Below are 27,525 nucleotides of genomic sequence, written 5' to 3'. Positions count from 1 at the left end.
ACGAATATAGGGTTGCGGCCTGCTCTCATTTAGATGAAAAACGTTGGCCTAATGGAAGCAGACTATGTTACGGGACCTAGCAGCTGCGATCTCATAAATAATCAACAGCGTGCAATCAACTAAGCAATATGATATATCTTTTGCTGGGGTCCACTTGACGGGAGCAGTGGTGCAGACGTAGAGGATCTGCCTCGCGTGCCAGAGAACCGGGGTTTGAATCCCAGAGCCGCGAAATTCTCCACCTGGCATTTATCAAACGTCCGAGATTCAATGGAATTGCATAACTAGGCATGGTGTTCGGCCTGATTTCGGTGACCACAACCGAGAACGTACTCCATCGCCAGTTCTATAACTAGGGTGACCAAACCGGCCACCCTAGTTTGGTACTTTGCCACAACCTCCTACAGAAATACATCAATTAACCCTCGGCCTTCAGTCCCCAGTGGCTCCGGAGAAACTGACCAAGGCGGGGGTCAGGCCTGTGACACAGCGGAGGTTGCTAACAATCTCTGGCTGCAAAGTAGCCGCCATTAGAAACAGAAATTGGCAACATTTAACTCTAGAATCCTTATCCAGTAAGGCCAGTTTAGCAATGCTGTTTGAGTAACCAGCGGGTATTGAATTTCCAACGTCATAAGGCTTAGTGAGGTTAGGAGGACAGACGAGGCGTTCACAGTGCTAAAAGGTGGGCCTATACTGAGCTTCTGCTGATTAGCACACGGACGATAATTAGGTGTGGGATTCCTCTTTTATCAATGTAACAGGAAATATTGAGGAATTCTATAGTATTAAAGGGCGAGAGGCAGTTATAGCATTTAAGCCTAATAAAGGTACGCATTGAAGGTGGTATAGACCAACGCGCCTATATTCAGCCATGATAACCAGATCGTTGAAAGCTTTTATGGAGATGTAAAACCCCCAATAATAAAAAAAAAACACTTTACACTGTCAACAAAAAACAATCTGGAGACCTGGAAGTGGCCGACTATGGCATAGGCTCTCGGAATAGCACCGTGGAGTTTTTACTAAAATTTCATGAGAGAAATTTTCCACTGATAATGAATACCTTCTTTCGGAAACTGTGTAACAGGAGGTGTGCGTGGTAAAACCCCAGTGATGAGAATAAAATAAAATACTCTTTATACTTTACCTTAGCACTTACCTCAGCACACGCAGTGCAGATTAAAGTCGGCGCGCGCACCACTCTGGCGCCATCTATGAGAGAGCGGCGGTTTATTCGACACGACTGGCCTCGATGGTAGCGTGCTCGCTCTCCTGCCCTCCCGTCGTGCTCGTTCGCACCGACGGCAAGGGCGACGTGGCTCAACCCATGAACGGGTGTATAAGAGCTGCGCTCTAGCATAAAAATCTTAGGGGCAGTGTTGATTATTTGAGTTTTAATGCGGAAGGGCAGCTTGGCCAAGGAGAGCCATGAATAACGCATTTATTCACGTTGAGGGAACGCCAATAGTCTGCTCACAAAGCTTCTCACCCACCCCCAGAGGGCACATCAGGCAAGGGTAAAGCTTTTTGTAATTGCAAATCGGTGGATACCTTTTGGTATTAGGTGACTCATGACAATGTTCGGCCAATGCATGTTACTAAACAAAACTAGGGACAAGGAATTGGCGACTCTCTTTTGTTCGTTCTGTCGGTAGACAGCTGCGGGGTTCACTGGTTATGGCGCACGGCTGCTGACGCGAATGACGCGTACTCGATCCCAGCCGCGGTGGTCGCATTTCTATGGAGGCGAAATTCTAGTGGCCTGTGTACTGTGCGATGTCAGTGCACGTTAAAAAACCTCGGGTGGTCGAACTTTCCGGAGTCCTTAACTGCGTCCTTCCTCATAGCCTGAGTCGCTGCGAAACTTTAAACCACTATAAATCAATCTTTTGCTTGCAGAGGGCGTAGACCGTAGCGGAAGACACCATTGAGAGAGGACAAGAAAATAAAAATGAAGTTCAACTTTACAAAATAAAGCCTCTATTACAAATTAAACAATTTTTTGTGTTGCTGTTTGCAAACTGATTCATTCTACAACGCGCTATACCAGTCCTGTGATTCCTTTATTTATGGTCACTATTTTGGTGTAGCTTCGTTGTCTCCATAACGGTGTATTCGGTTTAGTGGCCACTTGTAATTATTGCAGCCAGCAAATAAATAATTACCACTGATACTGACCTTCATGTGATGCAGTTCTGGTGCTCGTGGCATGCAATACGACAGAGCAGTGCGCATCGATGGAGGCGAGCGCCACGTGCACCGACCACCTGTGTGTCTGCCCGTCCTTCCAGCCGCTCACCGAAGCGAGGCGCTGCAACACTACCGGTGAGCTTGGCTGTAGGTCTGAATATTGTTCGAAACGCATACTGTATGGTATCATGAAATGATATTTGTCTTCATTTCATCCATAAGCATATATATTGCTGAGCCAAAATAACTCCCTTTGTGACACCTGGTTTTCTACGCTCTTCACTTCGTCAGCTCTTTAAGAACTATCCGAGATTAGATTTACACTGAGGACAAACAGAAGCGAGCCTGTATCGACTGCATAGCGCACGCTAGTCTCCAAGCCACCTCCCTTATCCAATACGCGTTTTTATAACCCTGTTTCGCGAAATGTGAACTAACTAGATGAAAAGGCTAACAAAATACATGGTAAATTATTCGCGGTTAGCAAATATTCTTCTGTCAAAAAGATGATGCATAAAATATGAAGAAATTATTACCAGTGAAAATCCCGCTACCAATCGTCACTGCTACTCATACGACGAAAGGCTGTGTTAGGGATCTGATTTACGCCGGAAGTTCTGTCTGCTCATGGTCGCTTCTGGCCCTGCCCATTTGCGCGCAGTGCGCGATAGAACAAAGCACACATAATAAACTAGATAAAAGAGAGCATCACATTTACTGAAGATAATCTTGGCATCCGTCTTTGTCTCTTCGCTCGTATTGCAAAAAGCAAAGGCCAGGAGTAGTCAACTCGGCATGATCGGCAAATTCGTCCTAGATACTTCTCTCCCGAACATGGGCACTTTCATGCCGCCTTTGTTAATGCGATTACAGACACCTCGCTACATCTGTCAAGTGTGAAACCGCGTTGTCAGCAGCCAAATACTTGCCACACAGGAGCAGGCACACCTGCATCGTCCGGTTTCGTACCCACCCGCGATGCTTGCACACAGAATGCTTGTGCGGTGAAAGACGAGGCGGCCCACCTCAGAACACAATATGGCTGGCATGATGTGGAGTTGTTTTTTTAACTTTTTACCTGGTGGTAAAAGCTTAGCAATTATCGAATTCGCTTGTCGCAGTGCGCCGCTTCCAAATGAAACGTCAAGCGCTATATTGCGTCAGGCTGGAGAAGGTTGTTTCGCCGATTATAACGATCTTGATCACATGATCTCAAAGATTGCGATGGGAATTAGTTTTGGTCATGCCAGAGCTCTGGCGCGCTAATGGAATGGAGCCCAGCATATGTGCGTCTGTAAATAATGAGCATAAAAGTGAACGCTAATTGCAGTGACTAGGAATAATCTAATACAATAATGTTGTTTGAAATCCAGTAGCCATACTGCAGCGCTCTGTTTGATGAAATTGATGAGCCATGGAGAGAAATGCCGAAGATATATGCCTCCTTTCGTTTGATTTCTATGCTAATTGATATGAATAATCGACGCCACCTGGTGATTCCACCCCCCCCCCTTTCGCCTACCGTGGCGCTCCTTTACACTGCAGGTAAATTTCCTAGGTTCTCAGATCTTAGGTTCTTAAGTCAGGTTCTCTTTACCAATATTTGAATTACACGAATGCATAGGTCATCTTTATCCTCCAATAACATGGTTGTCGGTGCGGTTACTGAAATATACCTTCCGATCTGCCGAAATTAATGTGATTTATTTAAAAAATTAGGTACTCATTGTTCAGCTGATAAAGTTTTATTCAATGCACGAAATTTTTCATTGTTCCACAATTAAATTTGGTCCGCGAAATATTTAGAGCATAGGAACAATGCATTCGTTTATTCTAGGTTCCAAGTGTATGTAGGACATTAATGCATCAAAGCAATTACATTACAATATTTAATGGAAACCAACTGGATATCATCAGAAATGCATTGCGCGTTTCTGTATTGTCGCTTTCTTGGTGAACGTTGGCAAGCGCTCTTGGGTGCAGGCAATTTTAGGAACAAATAGGCAGGCGATGCGTGGAATAAATACGTTGTTCGTGATGTTATACCCTGTAAATGATTTAAGTGGTATAAGGAATGATTTGAGTAACCTTGTGTTTCAATATGAGCAATAACAGATGCAACAAAAGTACAGAACCCAAGCATATGATTTTTAAAATTAAAAAGAAATTGTTCACGGTTAGAAATACACCATACGAAATATCAAAACATTAGCATTGAGTGCGAGTAGTATCGTGGCGTGTTTTTCAGAGCAAAATTGTAATGACTCTGTGATATCAAACATTTCACAGCTAGAGCTTGATAAAGACAATCGGCTTCCTTAGGAACATCATCTTCTTTGAAGAACTAAAGTCTTTACCCATACAATGTAAATTCATATTTCAAAATGCTTCGATGGTGTAAGATGCGTGATTCAAGCAAGATATTGAAATGTTAGAATTGCTTCCTGGTTTTGGCGGAATTTTCACTTGTAATTATTCAGCGTAGTTTAGCTTGCACGTGAGGATACCACGCTCATGGGTAACTCTTGGTTATTTAAGGAAACGCGAGTTTAAATGTTTCCTGTATTATCTGCAGAAATATGTAATAGGAAATGTACGTGCCGAACCTCAACCACGAAAAGGGCATGTCTGAGACACGACTCCTTTTTCAACAGAGAGACTTGCGCACAAATTAGTTGTTTCCAATTAATCCCAAAGGGTCACAGTTTACATCACTTTAAATATTTTTCGTGTTGCTATCAATTTGACAATGTAAATATAATGTTCTGTCTGTCTGCGTCATTTACCGCTGCATGCTTGCCGCAGTTTCTAGAGCGACAGGCGATAACTTATGCATTCTATTCATTTTGGTTTAGTATGCTTAGCCCTCCTTCGTGTAATCTGAGTTCAGGAAAGTGCATAATAAATACACATTTACTGAAATATAACAATAAACAAATATTAGAATTCAGAACCTTCAAGTTAGAATTTTAATGCTGACAAAACTACCCAGGTTTTAGGACTCAAGTAAGAACGCAAACACTTCTATACACCCTTATTCTTCGAGATTATTCTTTCAGATTCCAACCTGCCACTGGCACTGGGCAGTAACTGCAGCGTCAGCGCACAGTGCTCTAACTTGGCAGCGTGCTTGGATGGACGATGCGACTGCCCCCAGGGTTACCAGCCTTCGGACGAGCGCCACTGCCACGCCATCAGGCAAAGCGGTACGCTCAGTGCGGCATTGCGAGATACGGGCAGCGGCTGCAATTGTTTGAGGGGGCTTTAGAAAAACTGAGGACCACGTTACGAATCCTCACACGAAACCTTCCTTATATCAACTCGGCGCAGTCAAAAAAATATATATGTGTGCAAGACGAAGGCGAAGCAATTTAAGCCAGGAAATTTGTCACCTGCTGCGTCTGCTGCGAAACCAATATTTTAACCAGTTGAGGCTGCACAGATGTTCCCTGAAAAATACAGCCAAATTCTGAACTTAGCGCCTTTGCTGCACGCTTTAGGGTTTGAAGTTACATTCGAATTCCTTACTTACGAGGTTTCGTGTTACTTAGAGAAAATAACAATCTTTTAAGAAATATCGTTTGTTATTAGAGTGAGTCCAAATGTACATATAGAAATATTGTAGCCTTTAAATGTTTCGATCATGTGAATATTTATTACTGTCCTTAGCTTGTATTTTGCTGAAAAAGCTTTCTGTGGTTAAAGGAAGGCAAGCTTCATCGCGATGGCTCGAAGTCATGCCATTAGGCAAAATGTTCAGTCATTGCGGCAGATGTGTACCCGAAGACGAATATTTCTTTTTTTCTCAAAATGTTTGTGTAATATCTCTCAACTACGACACGAACTAAAGCTATCGCTTAGTTCTGTCGTGCTATATTCCCTTCAAGCCCTAAATGTTGATGTCTCGTGCCAGATTGTGCAGAAGTTTGTCATTCGGTAGGACTGTAAAATTTACTTTTAGTGTCAAAATTAGCGAAGTTCGTTCTTCTCGAGTAAGAATTGGACCGTCGAGGCCATGGGCAAAAAAATTTAGGACAACACCCGTAATTACGGCAACGTGGACTTTACCAGGCTCAGAAAATAGGTTTCTAACCAGAGTAATGCTTCTTTGTTCCAACCATGTGAAGCGTTTTTGTTTTAGTTGCGTTATAACCATCAATACTAATGCCCTCGGCCAAACAGCGCCAAAGAGCTACGGCATAAAGAGCACTATTATTATACTCGTGCGGATCTGGCCTGCTGTATTTCTTTTCCTAGAGCCTTGTAAGGAAAGCAATTTTTTAGTGCAGTATTTACAACACCAAAAGCTGTCAACAGCTTCAAAGTTAAGCATAGTCGATGTTTACCCTGGATGCACGATTGGACTGCAAATCAAATGCTACGGTCGTGAGGAAGCGACTGTTCTCAGTGACTTTTTTCTATTTTCAGCACTGTCAGTTACGTCGTGGATGGCCATCATGATCATGACTTCAGGCTTTCTTTTCATCCTGTTGCTTATAGTCTACGTCTATGTACTCGGCCAGAGGTGAGCACAAGTTTGCTTCGGTAAGCATTAGTGTCAGGGGCCGCGAAACATCCTTGTGAAAGTATTTTACACCTGCCGCTCTTTTAAAGCTTTGTAAAACGAATAATTGCATTCATTCCAGATTCCTAAAAGCCCCCGTCCTCTAGGCATTGATAAGATTCGGACAACTTGTAGCCTGGAAAATTTCCAATTCATGCAGTCATATAAACGATTTACACCTGTGGATATGTATACTCCTCAGTCTTTCAACGGCGCAAGAAAGGGACAGCCTTAATGCCAGCTGCTTACAAAAAGACGCGCTCCAGACGTTGAGAGGATTTAGGCAACCTATACCCAGGAAAATTCTCAATTCATTCAGCATTAGAAATACATTTGAACCTACACATAGATTCACAGCGCAGTCTTTGAACGTCTCAAAAAACGGGATGAATGTGTACCACTTTGGAAGCTTTGGCGGGGCGTCCGAAAGGAGGGTCTCTTTTTATTGTTCGGAATACCTATCTCTTGCACTTCTTACGGTCCGATCGAAATGCGTAAAAATCACTCTAATCACGAAGTTTTCTACCTGAGTATCCTTCCCATACTTGTAGCTGCAAATAGAAGCATCTCAGGGTGTGTTGCTGAAACGCAGAAAATTCTCAAGTAAAATTTTCAGCGTGTCAGACCCGCAACCAGTGTACGGGCCGTGCTGGCTACAAAGCTGTTAAGGTTCGTTACGGTTCCAAATTTTATGAAGGCGAAGGGTGTGCTCGTCCTCATCCTTGCAAAAGCATGCCGTACGATCCCTTGTGTTCATCGTAGCACCAAATGCCTTCGTCTCCTTACTTTTGCTAACGGTGCAAACTTGAGAACGCCGAGTAGACTCGGCATCCTTACATGACGGCGGTTTGCCGAAGCACAGTATATAGACACATTAAACCTTACATTTTTAATTTCTGAACCATTTGAAGGGCGTCTTAGGAGCATATGAAAAGGGGATGTGAAGACTGGCTCAAGATGCTATGAATAATTCGAAAATATAACAATCATAAAGCACACACTGAGAGAGCGCATACAAGCGTTCCCGCGAGCTTCGACCCAGATATATTAACCGCAAGTTCTACTAGAGCCAAGTATACTCTAACCATATTTGCAAAGCGTTTTAGTGTCCTATTTCATAACGCGTTTGCATACTACGAAATATGTTGTCTAGGTATATAACATTTAATTACGCATGGTATATCGTTTATTAATATATATACAAGGCATTCTATGGCCGATATTGAATATCTCCAGATGACTTTCCTAGCAGACAAACGCAATGAGTAAAGACTGATATCTTTGCGGCGCACTTCCCTTGGCCTCATTTAAGAAAAATTAAATGCAACAAACATGTTTTTGTAGGATGGTAAATTTTTCACAGTTCATCTATTAATCTGAAATAAATGAATTCGAAAGCTTTTTTGAACTTAAACGCGACATAGGGAGGTGTTAAAAATTACAACGAAAAGATTGATAACAGAAAACCCACCGCGGAGTGATTATACGGGTCAATAGGAAAAATGAAGCTTTATGAGACCTTTGCGCCGAAATTTCACGTATAGTATGTAGTCATCTGAAATTTTTCACAAAACAGAGACAGGCATTTAGATTAATGCCCGTTCAAAAACTCTTCCAAGGGAAGGGTACTATATTAAGAAACGTTGAAACCAAAAACATCCTCTATCCTCTTTATATATTGACAATTGTCACAGCACATCGGAAGCCGTGTTTGACTAGTTCCTCCTTTTTCACTTTGTTTATGTCTTTATCTCGCCCACATGCCCCATTCTGGGGAACAACTCAGACAACTATGTCCATAGGTATAAAGCTGCCGACATGAAGACGGCCTCCCTATACGGCTACTCTACCACGGACAACATCCTATGCGAAGGCCAACTTCGACAACCGCCTTCCAAGTGGAGGCGATAACCGAGACTTTTATGCAGAATAAACTTCCGTCTAGCAAAGAATATACCCAATCCACCATTGCATAGTACAGGTTATTTTTATTCCATCAGTGGCACTTAAATGCATGGCGGTTATCTTGTTTATGATGTGGCGAATCAGCTAGCGCTGATCACTGGTTCTCTTTCGGTAAACAGCTGTATTTGCTAATGCCATAGCGTTAGAAGCCAAACTGGCGAAAATGCATAGTCGGTCATAAAATTCATTCATTGGCTGGAGAGAAGTGACGTCAAAAGTCGGCAGCATTCTTGTTAGCTTGACGGAAGTGACGTCGACAAACCTGAAATTACGTCACTTCCAGTAAAGGCATCAACAGCTGCTAAGTGCTACTGCGTTGCCAATGCACAGCTTAAATAGGAGTCCTTGTTAACATTTGCTTCAGTTTCCACTGGTTTGATATAAACCCTTGGTGATTTATTTGAGGTTGTGGTAGTTATGCACTGACCGAGAAGACTATACACACGACGAAAAAAGTTTTCAGCTGGGTTGTAATTTGTAACCAACAGGATGTCAAACGTGCTGCGATCCAACTGTTGTGAAGGAGCCATATATAGAACGGTTTTGCTTGGCGTGGTATACTATGGTACAGTATGATATATGTGATTTAATGTCTAAAAGATGCGCCATGGGCTATGAGAAATCTCGTAGCGGCGGGCACCGGAATAACATTGATGACCTCTGCCTTGTTAACGTGCAATTAAGTCGCGCTGAACAAGTGCGTTCTATTTTGGTGCCCATCAAAATTCGGCCGCCGTGTCCACAGTTCAATGCTTTGTCCAACTCAGCATCTAAACGCCGAAGCCACTTCGCTCGCGAGGCGTGTTCACAGTTCGAAACATTCAAATTGATAGCAGAATAACTAGGGAACCCTTATGGGCGATTAAGAGATCCCCCCTGTTTAGGCTACCTGCTTATCAGGACAAAGCTTTCCGAGGTTTTCATGAAAGAATTATAGAACCCCTTTAGCAGGCCTGGTCTTTTTTCGCATTCTATATTAATTTTACTTCCTCTGAATTAAGACTTTTGAAATATGTCATTAGGGCGGCGGCTTAGGCGTTTTTGATTGCTACTTCTTTATTGTTGGCGCTTAATGTGCCCTATTTCTTTCTTGCTCCAATCCACTTTGTGGACTCGAAAGCACTATAAGGCCAAATCGTAAAACAAAGCTATGCAAAATCTGGCGGCACGACAACATAGTTTTGAAATAAGCCATGCTAGTGACAGCTTGGTTGTTATGCTGCTTGAATGGGTTCGATTGTGGATAAAATTGTCATTTTGCCGTGACCACTCCTGTCAATCACAGTTAACGAATCTCTACAAGTAGTTGGTCATCACATCTGAACACATGACGGATTCTGCATTTTTAAGCTCTGATCACTTGGCCACTTAAAGACCTTTTCAGCATAGCTGCCACCATATCACTCACTGGACTGCTTTTTTTTTACCTTTGCTACGTATCCACCACACCTGCGGGAGGGGAGCGCCGCAGCGTAGTGAACAGTGAGACGATCGACGCCCAGAGAGCGATCAGTAGCGCCAGGTGTAAAAACTAGTCCATCGATCATTATGGTAGAACTCAGTTTGGAAGTGTCTATATGTTTATGTGACTCCATGTGCATCCATATTCAATACAGCACCTATAGGAACTTTTTCGGTTTTGCGTTTGATAATGTCCTATCTTCGAATAAGCAGGTCGATTCTGTACATCGGAAGCTAAGGACTCTGTCAACACAGGTGTACCAAATCACAACCTGCTCAACCCTAGAGTTAGGAAAATTAGTGTTTAAATAATTTGAAAAAATGTATTTCTTGATGGGATCACCCTGTACGAGTTTTGTTCGCGCACCTTGAAGAATCAGATAATTAGAATTATTTATAAATGTTTAAAATATAGGATACTGTGTTCCAAAGGGTGTCCTAAAAATAGCATAGACAAATTCGCAGACGTTTTACGTATGGAGTAGATACGTGATTATGTCTATATACAAAGCAATATTTCTATCATGCGATTAAAACTGTTAAGGCTGAAAGTATATTTAAACCAAGGAAAATAAAATTTTACACATTGCCAAAAATATACACTAAATATACTCAAAGATGCCTAGGTTTTTATGTCCTATTTTTTATCAATAAGTTATCTGAACACGAATTATGCTGTTGTTCGGTTACACGTGCGATGCGTGCGCTAAGAAACGTCTGTTTTTTGCGATTGTTGTAAATTATGATGATGACAATGTTGATATCATTGCTTCCTTTTGTCATAATTTTTCTCATGTTTGAAAAAACGTTTTTCTTTAGAACTTTGCATTACTTGTGTACATAGCTGTCTGATGCCTTGTTTTTGAATCTGCGTCACTCTGATCAAGTTTTACATCCGCATCTTGTTCACTTGCTTAAAAAAAGTTTACGTATTGGGCGTGACGGACCACTTGTGTCACTTTGGGGCTGCCTGTGCCGCACACAAGCACAGCTTGCATAAGCTGCGCAGGACTAAGAAAATGTAAATTACAGTTTGCAGCAAGTGGCGTATTATTTCTACGTTCATTTTTGGGCAAACATCGCAGGCGCCCACCGCACACAAATACCCTGATGTATGGCCAGGTGGCCACTGAGCCGACGCCGAGCATTTTCCTGGTGCCTGTTACCACCATGGGCCCGGGAGGCGGAACACCCGACAGCATTCGCATCAGCACTGAGCTTGGCGCTGGCAGGTCTTCTTCGAGGTCTTCACCATACACCGGGGCTGTTGAGAGCTGGCAGGCAAGGAATTTCCACTTTGTCAGAAAATTTATTTAGTCGTATAAATAAATTTCTGATAAATGACACAAAAATGAACTGTTTTTAAAAAAAACTGGCGGTCGTTTAGTTCTGGGTAAACCTGGAGTGACGCGATAGCTACAGCTGTCCAAGTGGAACTTCGGCACGGGACCGACCACATGACGAACCACGTGATCAGCCACGGCGCCGTGTCGCCGGCATGTGCTCCGCACCACGTGACAAACCACGTGACAGCGTGGCGGCCCAGCCACAGGGTGGATGCGCCGTCACGCTGAAGGCTCGAAATGCTACCGTAATGTAGCAATCGCTACAAAACGTTGGCCGAAGTTCTTAGTGCCATTCAAATTAGGCGCTAACCTTGATGAGTCGACAGTTGTTCAGCGAGCAGAATGTCAGAAGGCGAGTGGTTTAAAATTCAGCGCCTTTGTTCCTGTAAAAGCAGCAAAAGTATAAAAGGAAATTTCAATTGGTGAAGCATTAGACAAAGAACTGTGTTCTTTTTCTCCAGCACCTTAAAAAATAGTTGTCTATAAATAGTATTTTCTCTCTATCCTAGACCTCATATTATTTACAGTGCTTTAAAACGCATCAAGCGTTCATTGATACTTTGCTGAACAGAAATGACTAATACAAACCCGCAACATTTAAGAAAATTCACTAGTGCATGAATTCGGAGTTCTGGTATACGTAATATGTTAGGAGCTTTGTGCTCAGAAACGTCGCATTAAAATCTTGAAATCGAGAGGCAGAGGAAGGCTGTGTGGCTATTCAGACCTTTCATGGATATCAATAACAATAGAGTGAACCGACGATAATTTAATATCAATTTCTCTTTAGCTCTAAAGCCACCGACAGAAAATGGATATGAGAATCTGAGCGTATTTGTTTCTTAACTAAATATGTTGCCCTTTCCCCTCAATAAACTCAATTGTACAAGAACGCTATCTCAACTCGCTTTAGCTGCACAAGTGTCAAACTTTTCTGTACGCTCTGAGTAAATACTGGCCTGAAGCTCTTATAAGTGCTCGGCGCATGCAAAAGCTGTGGAATGACGACTTAGGAATATGGAGTGTTCAGTAGCAAACAGTCGTCTCCAAGAGAATTACGTCCAGGCTTTCGTTGCAGAAACTGCTTGCTTACCCATGGCTTTCCTCGATAGAATGTCACCCCATATTTTCTGCAGCACGCATGTGCACCTCCTGAGCACCGCCACGAAAGAAAAACTGTGTTCCAAGGATTCCACTATAGAACTCCGGGTTCGTTATCTAGATGCATTTTCTGTGGTGATGCGTGTTAAGACCCGCACCGCCCCGCACAATAACGATATGGTCAGTAATGCAAGCAATCCAGGTATAACAGCAGTGCTTGACCGCGGTGGTTACGCTTCAGACTTCGCATAGTGTAGCTCGATCCAGAAGCGCCTGCTTGGTGCAAAATCTATAGATTTTGAGTGTTTGTATTTACGCGGTGAGCAGTTATAAGGAAATGCGTTAGTAGGACACCTGCAGAAGGCGGTGACCTAGACCGTACCGTGAACGAAGGCTGAAATGTAACGTAAAAAGAGAAATGCAGTCGCGGCTCGTCAGTGCGACCCTCTAATATGAATGACTGCAGACAGTTTTCTTTGAGACAAAATTCATCGATGTGCTTACGAATGATTAATATGGAAACTCGCTGTCTGGACAATACTCAGAGTGAGAATGCATAGAAGTAACCACTTTTTTTGGTGGGAGGGAAGAAGGTGAAGCTTTACAGCTTCAAGGTGCCCGCCGGCGCGCTTTTCCGAACACTACCCAAATGCTGTATTGCATGAATAGTTGGGGTGAAAACTCTGTTGCGTGCACAATATTGAAAGCGGCATTCAGCAGCTGTCTGCCGATCAGCACGTATGTGCACAACCGGGTGGAAAGAAGTGAACAGTCGTAGTAAGATATATGTCATGACGCCACTGGACGTCGTCACGGGTATCACATAATACTGGGTGCTCCAAACACACCGATTTGTTTTAACCATAATGACGACTACAATCAAGTGCCCACCACTAAGCTCATAAGCTGACCTAACTGGAGTGGAAACTTTTTTCTATGAGCATTTTGTTTTCTTAAAAATTTGTTATTGCGGACAATTCGCTTTATGTCGAGCCTTGCTCAGGAACCAAGGTGCCCAGAATAAGCAGGTGTCCAGAATAACCACTGCATATTTTGAAAAAATTAACAATATTTGTGCATGTGCTTGTAGGTTGTCGACACCTGAGCTTCAAGCGTAAACTTTTTAATTTCCTTATTGAAGTTTCCAAAAAAGCGTGAGCCTAAATTAGTCTCAGCACTGTTATTTTCTCCAGATTTTGGCGCAGCGCGACAGAACGTTAAGCCTATAAATCCGGTATATGCCTGCATCTTGACTTTCAGCTTTTCAACCGTTTCCTCTCAATCTTCATGACGAACGGAGCTGTGGGTTGGCAGCTACACTTTGTGGAATATATTTGGTCACTGTGAAAATTCATTAGTTCCACGTGCGCAGAAGGCAATGGCAAAAAGCCAAGTGAAGTACTGAAATTATCGCTTAAGGTTCCCTTTGTTTTCTTGCTTCCAACAACCTGCTAATTTGAAAGTAATAAATACGTCATATATTGCATGAGCAAGTGGGAACTAATTTGATTGTAAGCCTCAGATTTTTAAGTAAATATGATTTTCTGCAGAACAGAAAACGTCATGTTCTGTTTTAAGAAGCAGACAGGTTTTCCACTGTTAGGCTGGTAGCATTTAAACGACGAAATAGAGATGAATATAAATGAAAAATTGTTAACGTGTTCTGGTGCAAACTGACTGCTTGCGTGACAATACATATTTTTAGTTATGGAATGCAGACTGCTCCTGTCACACTATCAGGGGTCATGGAGCTCAGCGTTCAAGGTAAAAGAATACGCACACGGCATTACTACTGGCTCCCAATATCTTAGAATTTAAGCGGGAAAGTAAGAAACATGCCCAATCGAGAGCTAATTTTACTGTGTTGCTGAAAACAGTAACTTCTCGTAAATCCACAACGAGGGCCTTGATTGGCTATGTATCTCTGTCTCTCTGCAGGCTCGCATTGCGCGTGCCGCGAGCGAGACGCCGATCGTCAGTGAGCGTAGCTGGCAGCTTCGTTCGTGGAGCGATTCCTCCATTCGATCTTCACGCAGTGCCAAGTACCCGCTCCTGCAAAACATCAGCACGCCTTCTCGACACGTCAACGCGAAGAAAGGCAGGCGGAAGACCGGCACTGTGGCCGAAAAGGTGTGGCTTGAGGGTTTTCAAAGAAGGTTTTGAGTGCAACCGGAGCGGTCTACTAAAAATATCGAGGGCCAGAGAAACGTTTTTTCATGTGTGTTTTTGAAAGCTTCGTTCACTTTGAGGAAATTCAAACAAAAATTCTTAAATTCGCTTCGTACACAATGCATGTGTGAATATTATAGTCATAAAGAAATTAAGCGTTATATCAGCCACTCCTTTGTTTTGTCGCTTAGATATGTTTTCTATGGAATGGAATTTTTATCTCAGAGGGCGAGAGAGAGCGTAGCGCATAGCTTTTATAGACTTGGTCCAAGAATTTCATCCAAAACAAACCGAGAGCAAAGCCGCCGGAATGCTTGCTTTTACTGATGAGGCAGTGGGCACGTCGTATATTGAAGAATCGATTGAAGTAGTTTTTGTCCGGTAATAGAGGCTCTCTGCTAATGTTCCATGCCTCGAAAATTTTGTGTAACTAGCCATCAAAGACGACGTTCGCGATTTTTTTTTTCTGTAGTGAAGTAATTCAGGCGTTGTCCTTACTGGCCGAATTGTACCTTAGTTGACCTAATCTATTTTCAGCGGCAGGTGAGAAGGAAGAAGGGAAGGGATGTCTCCTCGCTGCCCGACCTTAAACGCCAGCGCCGGCACCAAGACCGTCCGTCGAGTGCGAACCAGCACGTCGTGACGCCAACCGAGAATGAGCACCGCCACGGGTCCAACGCTGCTGAAGCGGAGGACAGTGTAGGCGTTGCGCCCGAAAGCACCAGCAGCTGTAAGGACCAGCTGGACCTTTCGACTGTGACTTGGGGAAGCATTGGCAAATCCCTAGACAGCCTTCTCTCCATTCCTGTGGTGGCCAAAGTCCACACTTGCTCCAGCACGATCCAAACAACGCTGGAATCTGAGGGGATCAAGTTTTCTCAGCCAATAAGCTTTAACTGACAGTAGGGTGCGAAAAAGAAGGAGCGAGCAAGGCCAGCTGATAATTTTATATAGATGGCGCTCCATCGGGGGTCCTTTCTCCTGTGCTAATTCTCATAAACGCTTCCACCAAAGATTCGCTTCTTTTTGCGCGTTACTTATTTTCTTTGCAATATTTTCTTCTTTTTTGTACTGTTGCTCCCCTTGTTGCTCTAAGTGAAGCAACGTTTCAGTTTGAGTTCAGATTTGGGACAATAACTGTGTACGGCTACAAAGTAGAAGCTGGGAACTTTGCAAGATATAGCTTGTATGGTAACTGGCGTTGAAATAATCTGATTGCCGTGACAGTAGGGCGACTCACGGTCATGTGCACCTAGTGCTGGTAATTTATTAGGCGCAATCTGCCTTGAATTAGTCCTCTGAGAGAATGCTGCGGTCTCCGTATAAGGGCTACCGCATAGGTCCTTCGTAGTTTGTTTACACTCAAGCTATAAATAAGCTCCGGAAACTAATCGCTGGGACGACTTGGATTACAATTGAGGGTTTTACTTATGACGTTGCACACTGTCACAAGCCGCCTCTTGAATACCTAACTATACGAGCGAGCTGCCCCCTCCCAGCGCCGGGAAGGTTTGGCAGGAACTTCGGAGCAGGGACCGGGCAGCTCGAGGTCTTGACGGTGCGCCGTCCAACCTTGAAGAAGGGGTTCGTCCAGCCGATGGGCAGTGCGTTTTGAAGCGATCCAGTCTCTCGGGTTCATCCAGTAGAACCGATCGTCTGTCGTCCTACAAACGTGACCCTGCTACTATCACCTCGCCATCAGCCTCTGCTCTGCTCCGCCGGAACATGAGAACTTTTCTCGAATTGTACATTCCTGAACAATCTATTTGCACACATCAGCTTCTTGCTCTTTGTTGCAGTGTGTTTGTAAATTCTAACATCGCCTGCATCCCTTTGGGGTGTCGCCTTTATTTTTTCTATCCATGTAATTAACCTTGTATATACTGCGAGCTAATTGTTCGCGCCACGTTATGCTAGATTTGTTGAGTTTGTTGAATTCACTTTTATGTAGCCGTGCCGCGCTCTCCGTAATAATTTTGTTTATGTTGCAAACCTTTACTTCTCATCTAAATACCCAGCTGTTTTATTTGTACAAGCCGAAATTTTGCGAATTCCTTCTTTCTGTACGCAGGACGCACATGTCTACAGGCCTAATGAAATTAATGTGCCACAAAGATCTGTAGTGGGAAGGCGGGTAAATGTCCAGGGGATCCACACCTTAACCTGCTATATTGTGACACGCAGAGTTTATCATAGATCAGCAACGTATTTCACAACATGGCCTTACTTTGCATGGAGCGGAAGTGCAATCGTCCATTGCCACAATAATCCGAAGCGCATTTGAAAACACATTGAGCCTGATCTGAGTGGCTGCGGAGAATATCTCTGCAAATGTGACAGCACTAGTGGTAAGGTTGAGTCCGTTTGTCACAGGGGGCACTTTTTGTGTACCATTACTGAGAACATTGTGCAAATTCACTTTCGCTTGCGCCTTCTCAGCATTGGAGGTGTCTTTGCACTTTCATAATTACGAAGGTTTTTCTAAAGTGTATGACCTCTACTAAATATGCTCGTAATAACGACATACATAAACTCCGCTGACTTTCGGTGGCTTGAACTTTGGCGTTCTTCATTTCTTTTGACACAGAAAAGCTTTGTAGTCGCACTGCCCACAAAAGAACAAATCTTGTGGATCAGGGTGCGTAGTATTCTGAACCCATGCGCGTGTAAATACTGGCGGTTGGTTGTTCTTAGCTGGCTAATAGGTCAGGCAAATGCGACAGTAATATGTTAAAAGACAGACTGAAAAAACTTTATTTCGGAAGTGAGTTTTAGAGCCAGCTGGGTCCCTGAGCCACTGCACGGTCCCGAACTGCATCATGTTGGTCATGTCGGGACATGACGTCGGCAACCCGAGTCACCGCTGCAAGCTGCGATGTCGGGTTGCAGACGTGAGCAGGACCTCCCAGTCCTCCCAGTTCGAGATGGCGTGCTGTCCCTGCGGGAAGGGTCAGCAGGGCAGCCGAAAAAGGTCTAACAGAGTGTGGCGGGAGGGTAACCGCATACGGAGCATACCGGGGACGTGCCACAGTAGTGGGATAACAGCTGAGGGGATGACAGACAGCGAGTCTGGAGGCGTCTGAAGAGGATCTGTTGGGAGTCGTTAGAGAGGGGTGGGGAGGAGATTAAGTGCGACGGCCCAAACGGGGTATTTTCGTGAGCTCCGCAAAGTTGTGCGCCCGCTCCCTCGATAATCGCGAATGAAGACTGTCCTGAGCTCGGCATTTTAAACCTCGGGAAAATTTATCGGCAGCCTCGTTTCCAGGGTTCCCAGAGTGCGCCGGCAACCACTGGAGCTTTACATTACGCGGTAAATTATGGGTAAGGGTGCTCAACAATTGCCAGGCAGGGGTGTGAATCCTGCCCTTGGCAAAGTTGGATAGAGCTGTTTTAGAGTCGCTGAAGATGTATTGGGCGTTCGAATGTGCAATGGCTAGGGCGAAGGCGGTCTCCTCTGCCTGATCGGGCGTAGAGGCCGAGGGAAGAGGGTTAGTTACGGGGTGCGGTATGAATTCATCACAAGCAACTGCTACCGCTTCATGCGCTGTACATTCGGCCTCTACAGCTATAAGAGCTATAAGCTATGAGAGAGCAGCTACATGCTATAAGTGCCAGATATAAAGGAGTGAGAGCAGCCCGACATCCACCCACCAACATCGCCAACAGGCGCCAACCGCTTATATCCGCCCTCCAGAAGCAGACAGAAGTGGAGAGAGGGAGCCTATCGAGGCTTCACACTCCGGACGCAAATGCACGACACATTTCCGCTAATCGGGGTTGTAGTGATAGCGCGTTTAAAGCAGCGGAGAAGATTATTTAGGCACGACACACCCAATCTTCCGGTTATGCAGACGCCTTTTCAACTATTGCGAGCTGTCTTATGCTGAGCCAGATCAACGGAAACATTCGTCGTTGACTTTTCGTGCCCTTCCGGAATGTAGGCGCGCACTAGCCGGCCTGTCCCCACCCTTCACCCTCTTTACTCTATATCATCTCCCTAACAGGACTGTTAAACCTTAATACATTATGATAAAGACGCCAGGAGTAGATGATCAGTGTAAACGTTAAATATCGAACCAATACTGCACACGTGAGCTTGTTGCATCACATGGTATGATCGCCGGAAAAAATTTTTTATTGCTTTGTTGTTCTTGGTAACTGCCTTTGACGCAATTTTAACATTTTTCATAACCTCTTAACTCCTTCACCTCTATTCCATATCTATGTTTGACTGCGTCAGCAGTATGATCGAGCGACATGTCTCAAAACGGCTTGCGATGTTTGAAGCCCCCACGACTGAGGCCTAATCCTCCAGAAGCACCACAAAGGACCTACCGAATCATCAGCACTCTCCAGAAACCCATACAGCGAAATATACAGCCCATACAGCGGAGCTAAACAGCAGGCGCGAAATCGATTTCCAAGACGCATTGAAACAGGAGTCATGGTAGAAGCGAAATGTAAAACCACCATGATAAACGCAAGGTCGCGCCACCACATTTAATGATCGTCTCCTATTTATTACCAAGTTGAATTTTACGTGCATTGAACCCGCCAGTGAAAAGACCTATAAAGCATTTTCTATTGCGCAAGGTCCTACTGCTAATTCAAAAATATTCTCTGATTATTTAGATGCGGTAGAGATTCAATGAATATCTTAGTTATTGGGCGCCTGCTTCGGGGTTTCACACCGAGCTCCGGACACTATGGTGGCTTTCTTTATGGTTCGTTGTTCAGCATCAAAAGGAGCACATAAGACGCCCGAAGGGTGGCCATATCATAGACAAGCTAGTATTAAGATCGTTGCATTATTTTATGCAGCAACGCATTTAGCTTCTGCGCCATCGCCTAGAAGTTTTTGCGAATTTTGGTTCGTCGCTCCACTGCAAACTTCGCCCGGAAATCAATTATATATTTCTGAAAACAGAATCTTTGAAAACTATTCTAGGTTTTACCTCGTTTTGAACCACACCGCCCCTTTGGTGCCGTACCGCAGTATATGTGGTGTAAAAATATATTTTAAGGCTTTTAACGTAGTTAAAACGAATAGACATGCAAAAGCCTGTGTTTAGCCTGATTGGCTCCTGGTTTTGTTCTACTGGCTTGTCGCCACGTGTGTTAGAGGTTAGGCTCTGACTGATCATTTCACGCCACAGGTGGAAGTTGATGAAGATGACGATGTGGAATGCATAACACGAGAGTGTGCTGCGGTTTAACACGAGGTTTGTTCTGGTGTCCACTTGTCTAGTTCTTTGTTGCTTACATGTGTAATATTATGATGTTTTAGATATGTGCTCTGCATTGAGTTTTTCTCGTGCTTGGTAGCTGAGGTGTGTTGATTTGTTACTGTTTTCTTTATGTTCCTAAATATCTCATGTAAAGTCGGGAACAAATGCCTGGAGACCACGTGTTCCTGAAACGAAGCCTATAGTTCTATTATTTGCCAGCGTCTGGAGACCGAACTTGTGGAAATGAAAGAACAAAATTTGAACATTCGCCTCCACAAGTGTGGTCTCCAGTCGCCGCCTAACAGCAGAACTATTGGCTTCGTTTGAGGAACATGTGGTCTGCAGACTTTTGTCCCTGAGAGTACATGAAACATCGCATCATTTTAATAAACACCATGCTAAAAGGAAGCGCCGAAAGCCTAGTGCTCTCGTGCGGAAGTATTTAAAGTTGATCTCTTTATGCCGCCGCGCGATTTACTTTCAGTCATGGATGTTGAGTGATTTATTTTTCAACCTTTTTACGTGGCGTCGCTGTGTCAGGGCAACTGCACAAATTCAAAGATCACACGGTCCAAAGATCCAAAGATGAGAAGATTTTTGGTCGATGTGGGTGCTCGCATGAGTGCTTTCGCACTTATATTTTCTCCAGTGGCTCCGCTGTCGTCAAAACAACCCTGTCTGTCTTTCTAGGAGGCATTTACACTTTCATTGATTACTGAGTGGCCTAAATTCTCCATTATCAAGTGACGAGTACAAAGTTGAAAAGCACTGCGCAGAAACTAGAAATCGAGCGAAAATGTGCAAACGCACATAGGATGCTACATAAACAATGAAAAAAAGAAGTCAGCGACAAAACTTGGGGGACACCTAATACAAACAGCTGTGACATTGCGATAGAACTGGAACGTCGTGGTCAGCTGCCATGCAAGACCACATATGGATAGCTGGATTTATATCTCTCCTCTTTGCCAGTTGCCAACCATGGCATGTCGCACATGAACCTGTTGTCTACCTATATTGGCAGGTGAGAAGGTTCTTTCCGTGGAAGCCACCTTGTAGTGTCTCCTTCCTCTCCGCCAAAACCACTCGAAGTCACTTGTGCACGCCCCTCCACTGGATGTTGGTCCGGGAAAGTCACCTTTCGACCTTTCTTTCTCCTTCGCATTCCTTGTTCTTCACCTGTTTCCGCATCCCGTTTATCAAGGATACTTTGTCTTCAGTGCAGTGCTTCGCCTTGACGCTTCGCAATATGCATTGACTCGGTTGACACACATTGGCGCGCTTTCCTTTTGCGTTGCTGTTTTGCTCTTCATGCACTTCGTTCGGAATCGGAATCTTTTGAAGGATCGGCTTATCCATGATCTAACGGTTTTTTGTACCGCGTGCTTTTCAGTCAAATTTGTCCTACGCCTCTTCTTTCTTGCACCTGCATGTGTACACTGTGACAGTAAACGTAATTAGCACTGTGCGCGCGGCCGTCGCACTGATACGCACTGAGTTATGCGCTATGCCTTCATTTCCCTCAACCAGTTCTCACATAAATCATGCGACCGTTCTGGCTGTATATATTGCGCGACAGAACATTAAAAGGGGTCATTTTTTGTTCACCATCACTAGCGTCTGTCTTAGTGGTCTGACACGGTGTCAGAAGTGGGATGGAGGCCGGCTCCGATGTAGCACCGTAACAGCACCGCCAACAAGAGGATGACCAGAAGCTGCTAAAACAAGAGCAAGTCGTCCCGTTGGCAGGCGTGAAGCCAGGCAGCACAGAGCATCGGCCCGATATTGGCAATCTGTTGGCAAAGGCGGGCCCTCCGAAGGAACAAAGTGGCCACTGTGCTCCCAATATAGGCAGTGCCACTGTCTTAGGTTCAATGATGGTCCTACCTCTCCTGTGCTTCCCCAACATAGTCAACGCCACTATCTGACGGTACGGATAATGGCCCTACTTCACCTTTTTTCTCAAAATACTAGCTGCGCCGCTGCGTTACACTGCCAACGAGGGCCCCTACTGATTAATATTTCCCCCATATTGCCAGTGCCACTCACTTACATTTCCCATAAGGGTCCTGGTTATCCACTGTGTCATCCATACTAGCACTGCCACTCAGTTACACAGTCAACAATGGCCCTCTTTTTGCAATGTTTCTGAATGATTGGCAAGGTGATTTTAACAGGCTGGACAAATTGGGTCATTGCTTGTCTCTAATCCTCCGGCATATAGGGTGTTTGACGGAACTTTAGAGACTGTTTTTAATAATGAGTAGCGTACTGGAACTTCCGGAAAACAACGACCTACTATTTCCCGTCATGTGAGTTTTCTCACAGCACGTTTTAGGTTCTAGTTAATAAGTTAGATAGCTATGGTTAATTATGCGAAAACTCAAATATTATATGCAGTGCGACGTGCTTTCCGTCAAGTAGCACAGGCGGCTAAGAAACACCCAATCAGATTTTTTGTAACAACGCCTCCTAGCTGCCATTTTTTAAGCGCTTAAAATGGGCAAAATAAAAAACAATCACGTGACTGTGCTCATGCGCTGCCATATTGAACGAACGGACGTAATTTGAACAAACTCCACATGCGCTTCAGCCCAGCCCAAGTGAGCGGCCGCTGCTGTGTTCGTCGGGCTGCAAAATGACAAAAATAAAAAGGAGGCTACTTTTAAATATGGGACTTCACTGCTTTCTTTACATTTTTTGTTTTGTGTATGTGATGCCTCAGTAAAAGCCCGGTCTGAAATGGCTGTCTCTGACATGCCGATCACATATATAGTGTTACGTTTCGAAATATTCTCACCTTCGAGACAGTGTGTTTCGGATCGCCATCCCCTGGTCTGGGAAAATTCCTCCCGGCTGCTCCGATGGGTTCGGGGTGCTCTTACGTTTCCAATTCTGATGTGCATCGAGAGAGCGGCGTTGAGAGTCTCGTTCGCTGCGTAGTAGAGTTCATCACGGCCATCTACTTCAGCCACAGTGGCATGGTATCGTGGGTCGGAGGCGACGGCGGGCGCCGGTCTTCTGTGTGATTTACGGAGGACGCGGCCGAAGTTGTTTACAGCGAGCCACGTCGCCTGCATGCACGCCGCTCTGAAGAGACGCCGCCTCTTTCCCTGTACGGAACTCTGTGCGTGAGTGCCGCTTCGACATTCTGTTCTCACGGAGAGCTGTGCTGCCGGTGTTTTACATTCGCCCCCACTTGCGTCGCATTCCGTGCTTCTCATCACTGCTGCATGAACAGCCTGGACGCCGGAAGTGGTGAGAGTATGTCGGGGACGTCCTGGTGTGTGGTTCCCGAAGAAAGTGCACCTGACCCAGACGATACTGATTTCACGCTTTCCATTAAACTGAATTCCCCAACTAGGGACCTGGGGACAGGGGACCCCTTTAAAACGAGCCGCAGTGCTCTATGTGAGGACCGAAATCTATTTGATCACCATGTAAATAAATCTCTGTAAAGTGTCTGCATTGCTCGACTCGTCTCTGTATTGGCGTCAAACGCAATGCCCGAGTGCCTGCAGCCCGACTTCTGACTCGGCTATTAGCTACCTGTTGAGCCCGTTATCGTAGCAGACGCAACGCAACAACAGCAGATCACGCCACGAGCTTTCCATGTTGAAGAAGAATGTGCTAATGCTCTTTTAACACTATGTTGAGAGGGGCGCCACCACTTCGAGGCGGTGAGCGCGCGCACATCTTTCATTCAGAACGCGCTTGGCAATTCCATAATACGGTTGCCTAAGTGCTCAATCACGTGTTTTTTTTCTGGTCATGTCTCGCGGGATTTAAATGCTAGAAAAAGGACCTCGTCAAAGCTACCTTGCAACAAAAAACCGGATTGGTTCTTTCGTAAGCCCCCTACAACTTAAGGAAACGTACGTGTATCTCAAGTGCATATTAAGTATGTCATAATTAATCTTAGCTAATTAATTAAGTTGAGTTTAAAAGTTCTCTGAGGAGTGCCACACGACGTAAAAACAATACGTCGTTGGTTTCGCCTACCTACAGTACTGCACATTTTTTAAACCTCTTTTAATGTAATGTGAAACACCCATTCCTTTAAAATAGATTGTGCGATTAAAACGAGATTGAAGGTTTATCAAAAATGAACAGCGCATATGACTACTTTCTGAACATAAACTTTATAAAGAGGCAGGTGGCGAGAAAGAGAAGCGGAATAACTTAGATTTAACAAACAAAATCACATAACACATCTGCCTTCTCGAGCCGTGAAGCTAACCTGGCTAGCTTTATTATGGTTGCAAATATGTTTTGTCATCTTACTCCGCGTTCGAGTGTTTTGTACTTATGGCTCTCGCATTTGTTTTTGCTTATAAGCACTGCCTTTATTTAATGAAAGCATCGGGAGCTGTTGCCGCTCGCAGTGGCACTCGTTTCTCAATTTGCTTTTTCTTGGCTACCTCAAACACGTGAGGGCAGGCCGCATTGCCGTTGCTGAGACCGACGTGTCTACCTTGTTGTGCATAAAATGTACACGACTCTTCTGTCTGCTAGCAAATTGTGTTGCATGGACGTGTGTCCACGCAACACAATTTATTGGTTAATATCAATTAACAGTTTATTATTGATCCATATGAGGTACATCCACAAAACGCATTTCAAAATTCCTTCTGGAGGGTATGTGTAAATCCTTTCACATCCTAGGCAAACCGTAATCGTATCTCTGAGGTCGTTCAAGCTAGATTATGCTGTTTTTGTCACTGGAACCGACAGCACCAGCTTTCTCAACGCACCGAGGCTGGTAGCTGGAATCCATGCAAGGTTCAAATAGCTAAGAGTTATTCGTGAGCGTTTAGAAATAAAGTGTGAAGTAGCAAGTGGAGAGATCACCTTCATTATTCTTGACGGAGGAAATTAATATAGAAAGGGCTATCTGGAGCCAACGGGCACAAAATGGCAGGATGCAACGCTCTTGAAACCTCGAAGCCGCTGTCTCGAATTTCGGAAATGAATTTCCGCTCATGTTTCTCTTTCTACACAGGATACCCTTTTGTGCCCTACTAGTATTCAGCGTCGCACAGGAGTACAGGCTTCTCAATACTTTGCATAGTAGTTGGTGGCATCAGTTCACTCTGTAGCATATTTTGCAAACGCATATCTGCTTCCTCCATATTTCTGATTCGCTCCTAAACTTGTTCCTGACGCACCGTTAGGACGTCGCTCTAGTCGCAAAAAAACGCTGACCTGTGTCTCTTTCCGATGGGGTGTTGCGTTACCGCTTTCGTGCATATTTCGAATTTTAGCGCGAAAGCTTTACTGGCTGCGAAACTTGCGATTTCGCCTTGGCGGTGGTAATAGGAGGCACAGAGACAGACTTTGTGCCGTTGTCTAACTACCGCCGCAGCTGGGCGGACGCCGCGCCATCTGGAATGACGTCACACCACGCGCCTCACCACAGAGCCGAAAAGATCTGGCCGGGACGGCGGCGGCTGGCGCACTCGGGGCGAAATCGAGACATGCTCAAAGTATCCGCCGCTGTGGTAGGAGTGCGCCGAAGCCGCCGAGCGCGTCGGCGGCTAAGCGCAGCAGGAGTATAAAGGGTCTCGTTTTGGACGACGTGACGTCGCCGTGCAGCGCGCGTTATGCCGAAGTATAAAGGCGCCTTAAAAGAGCATGCGCTTAACCGCTATCCGACGTATACGGTGGCGGCATCTATGGGAGCCGCTGCCTTGTATTGCTTCTTCAATCAATTTGCACTTATATTGTTTATATTATACGTGCGACTACCTGCAAGCATCGTTCTCAAGTGAGAATACTTGTCTTATTCGCAAACGTTCTTTCCTCACAATTAAGCAGATTGAGCACAACGCGGACACAAATGTTTGTTCACACTCGACAGGTCCACACCTGCTGTGGCTAGAGAAGTCCAAAAATTCTGGCATCTGAGCCTCAGGTAAACCCAAGGTTCCGCTGTAAATATGTTCATAATGGTTATGTCCTGAAGCTTTCTTTTGCGGGAGGCAAATTTGCATTTACAATTGCCAGAAGTTAGAGGCCTGAGCTTATCTAAAGGAGTCTATTTTTTGCAGCGGTAGTTTGGAAGACTGTGATTTTGCGTTCACATTAATCTATAAGATATATGCTATGAGATTGCCTGACCGCCTTTGCCTCTGTATGCGAGTATTCTTTTTATATCCGAGTCTTAGTGCCTATCGATAAGAAGAAAATAAGCAGCACGAAATAAAATTGTGACTAACGCAATGCCGATTTCTACATTTCGGCCAGACGGAAGATGCGACGACGAAGAGGGCGCAGCTGATATTGATGACTTGTCGGAAGAAGAAGAAGCAGAGAAAAGAAGCCATGCTGAGTGTCCACGAAGGCGGTGACTTCCAAGTTGAGGGTGTAATCGTGGATTCGTCCGAGGTGCTGTCGGCGACGCAGGCCGACGACACCGCCTCGTCGGGAGATTATGATGGAACCACAAGCTTGGACGACGCGGACCGCCATGGAAGCATATCGCCCCTCGAGGAGAGACAGGACGAACGAGGTGAGCGGCAAAACATTATGCTTAATATGTATGATATTATGACACGCCAATGTATTTAATACAGCGGGGAATTGACATAATGTTCGCCTATTCTTACCGGGAATGAGCTGATCCTTCATGTACTTTGCATCACGTAGGTGAAATCGAATGCAAAAGAATTTTTCATTTATAAGCTCTGCTAAAGTAAAAGAAATGACAGCTAAATACAGATTACGAGTTCACCAGCACATTTTCCTTGCTACATACTGCCTATTGAGTAATTACTGTTTCCACAAGTGACCAGTGATCTATGGCAACGCTGTGTTTGCAGGAAATTTAGATGAGCTGTTTTTGCATGCACGCCAGAACCAAAGTGCACAAGCGCTTTGGTATTGCCTGTGCTAGGTAAGACGGTCTGTTCAGCATTATAGGATATCATTCCGAGTTCAACGCGCTCACCTGTGTCATCTGAAGCTTAAACTGGCGCATTGCTTAGCAAAGGCGCAAACATTGCTTGTAGATTATTTCTTTTTACTCGAGCGGCGGGTTGTGTGTAGTATGAACTGACCGTTTTACCACAGAAACCTTTAAAAAGCCGCGCAGCTTCTTGGCAAAGTGTTTGAAATACAGTGGATTTGAGCAGGTTGGAAATTCGAAATTGTCTTGGGCATTTAAAGCCCTTGCGGGATTTACAGCAACTGTAAGTGTGCATGGCATTTCAACAACACTTTCTGAGGACCAAAAAATTCTATAACCTGCTGTGTTTCCTTCCTTAATTTCTCTTCCTCGCAAGCCTCGGGGCCTTCGGCGGTAATGTTCAGCCCGTGATACCCGCTCGTCATGTATTTTAGAGTCGGCTCAAAAGATTCGCACATTATTAGATCTCTTGAACGAATGCGCTACTAACACGGAAATCAATAGCGATGATACTGGGAGGGCATGTCTTCGGGCGGCGATAACATAAACTTAGAAGCAGATCTTCTCAAAGACATATCTGCCACATTATGT

At 44.6% G+C, this 27,525-nt stretch overlaps 1 protein-coding gene across 1 annotated transcript; it reads left to right on the top strand.

Moving 5' to 3' along the window:
* Positions 1–2,202: 2,202 nt before the first annotated feature.
* On the top strand, positions 2,203–13,735 carry LOC144119981 (uncharacterized). The gene is made up of 5 exons (XM_077652472.1): positions 2,203–2,328; positions 5,253–5,399; positions 6,622–6,718; positions 11,269–11,464; positions 13,721–13,735. Exons 1-5 carry the CDS (start codon positions 2,241–2,243, stop codon positions 13,733–13,735), a joined length of 543 nt encoding a protein of 180 aa, XP_077508598.1. The 5' UTR covers positions 2,203–2,240.
* The last annotated feature ends 13,790 nt before the right edge of the window (positions 13,736–27,525 follow it).

The sequence above is a fragment of the Amblyomma americanum genome, chromosome 2, assembly GCF_052857255.1.
Source record: "Amblyomma americanum isolate KBUSLIRL-KWMA chromosome 2, ASM5285725v1, whole genome shotgun sequence".
NCBI classification, from domain to species: Eukaryota; Metazoa; Arthropoda; class Arachnida; order Ixodida; family Ixodidae; genus Amblyomma; species Amblyomma americanum.
The sequence above is the reverse complement of the archived record's forward strand: the minus strand, read 5'-3'. Positions and strand labels throughout refer to the sequence as shown.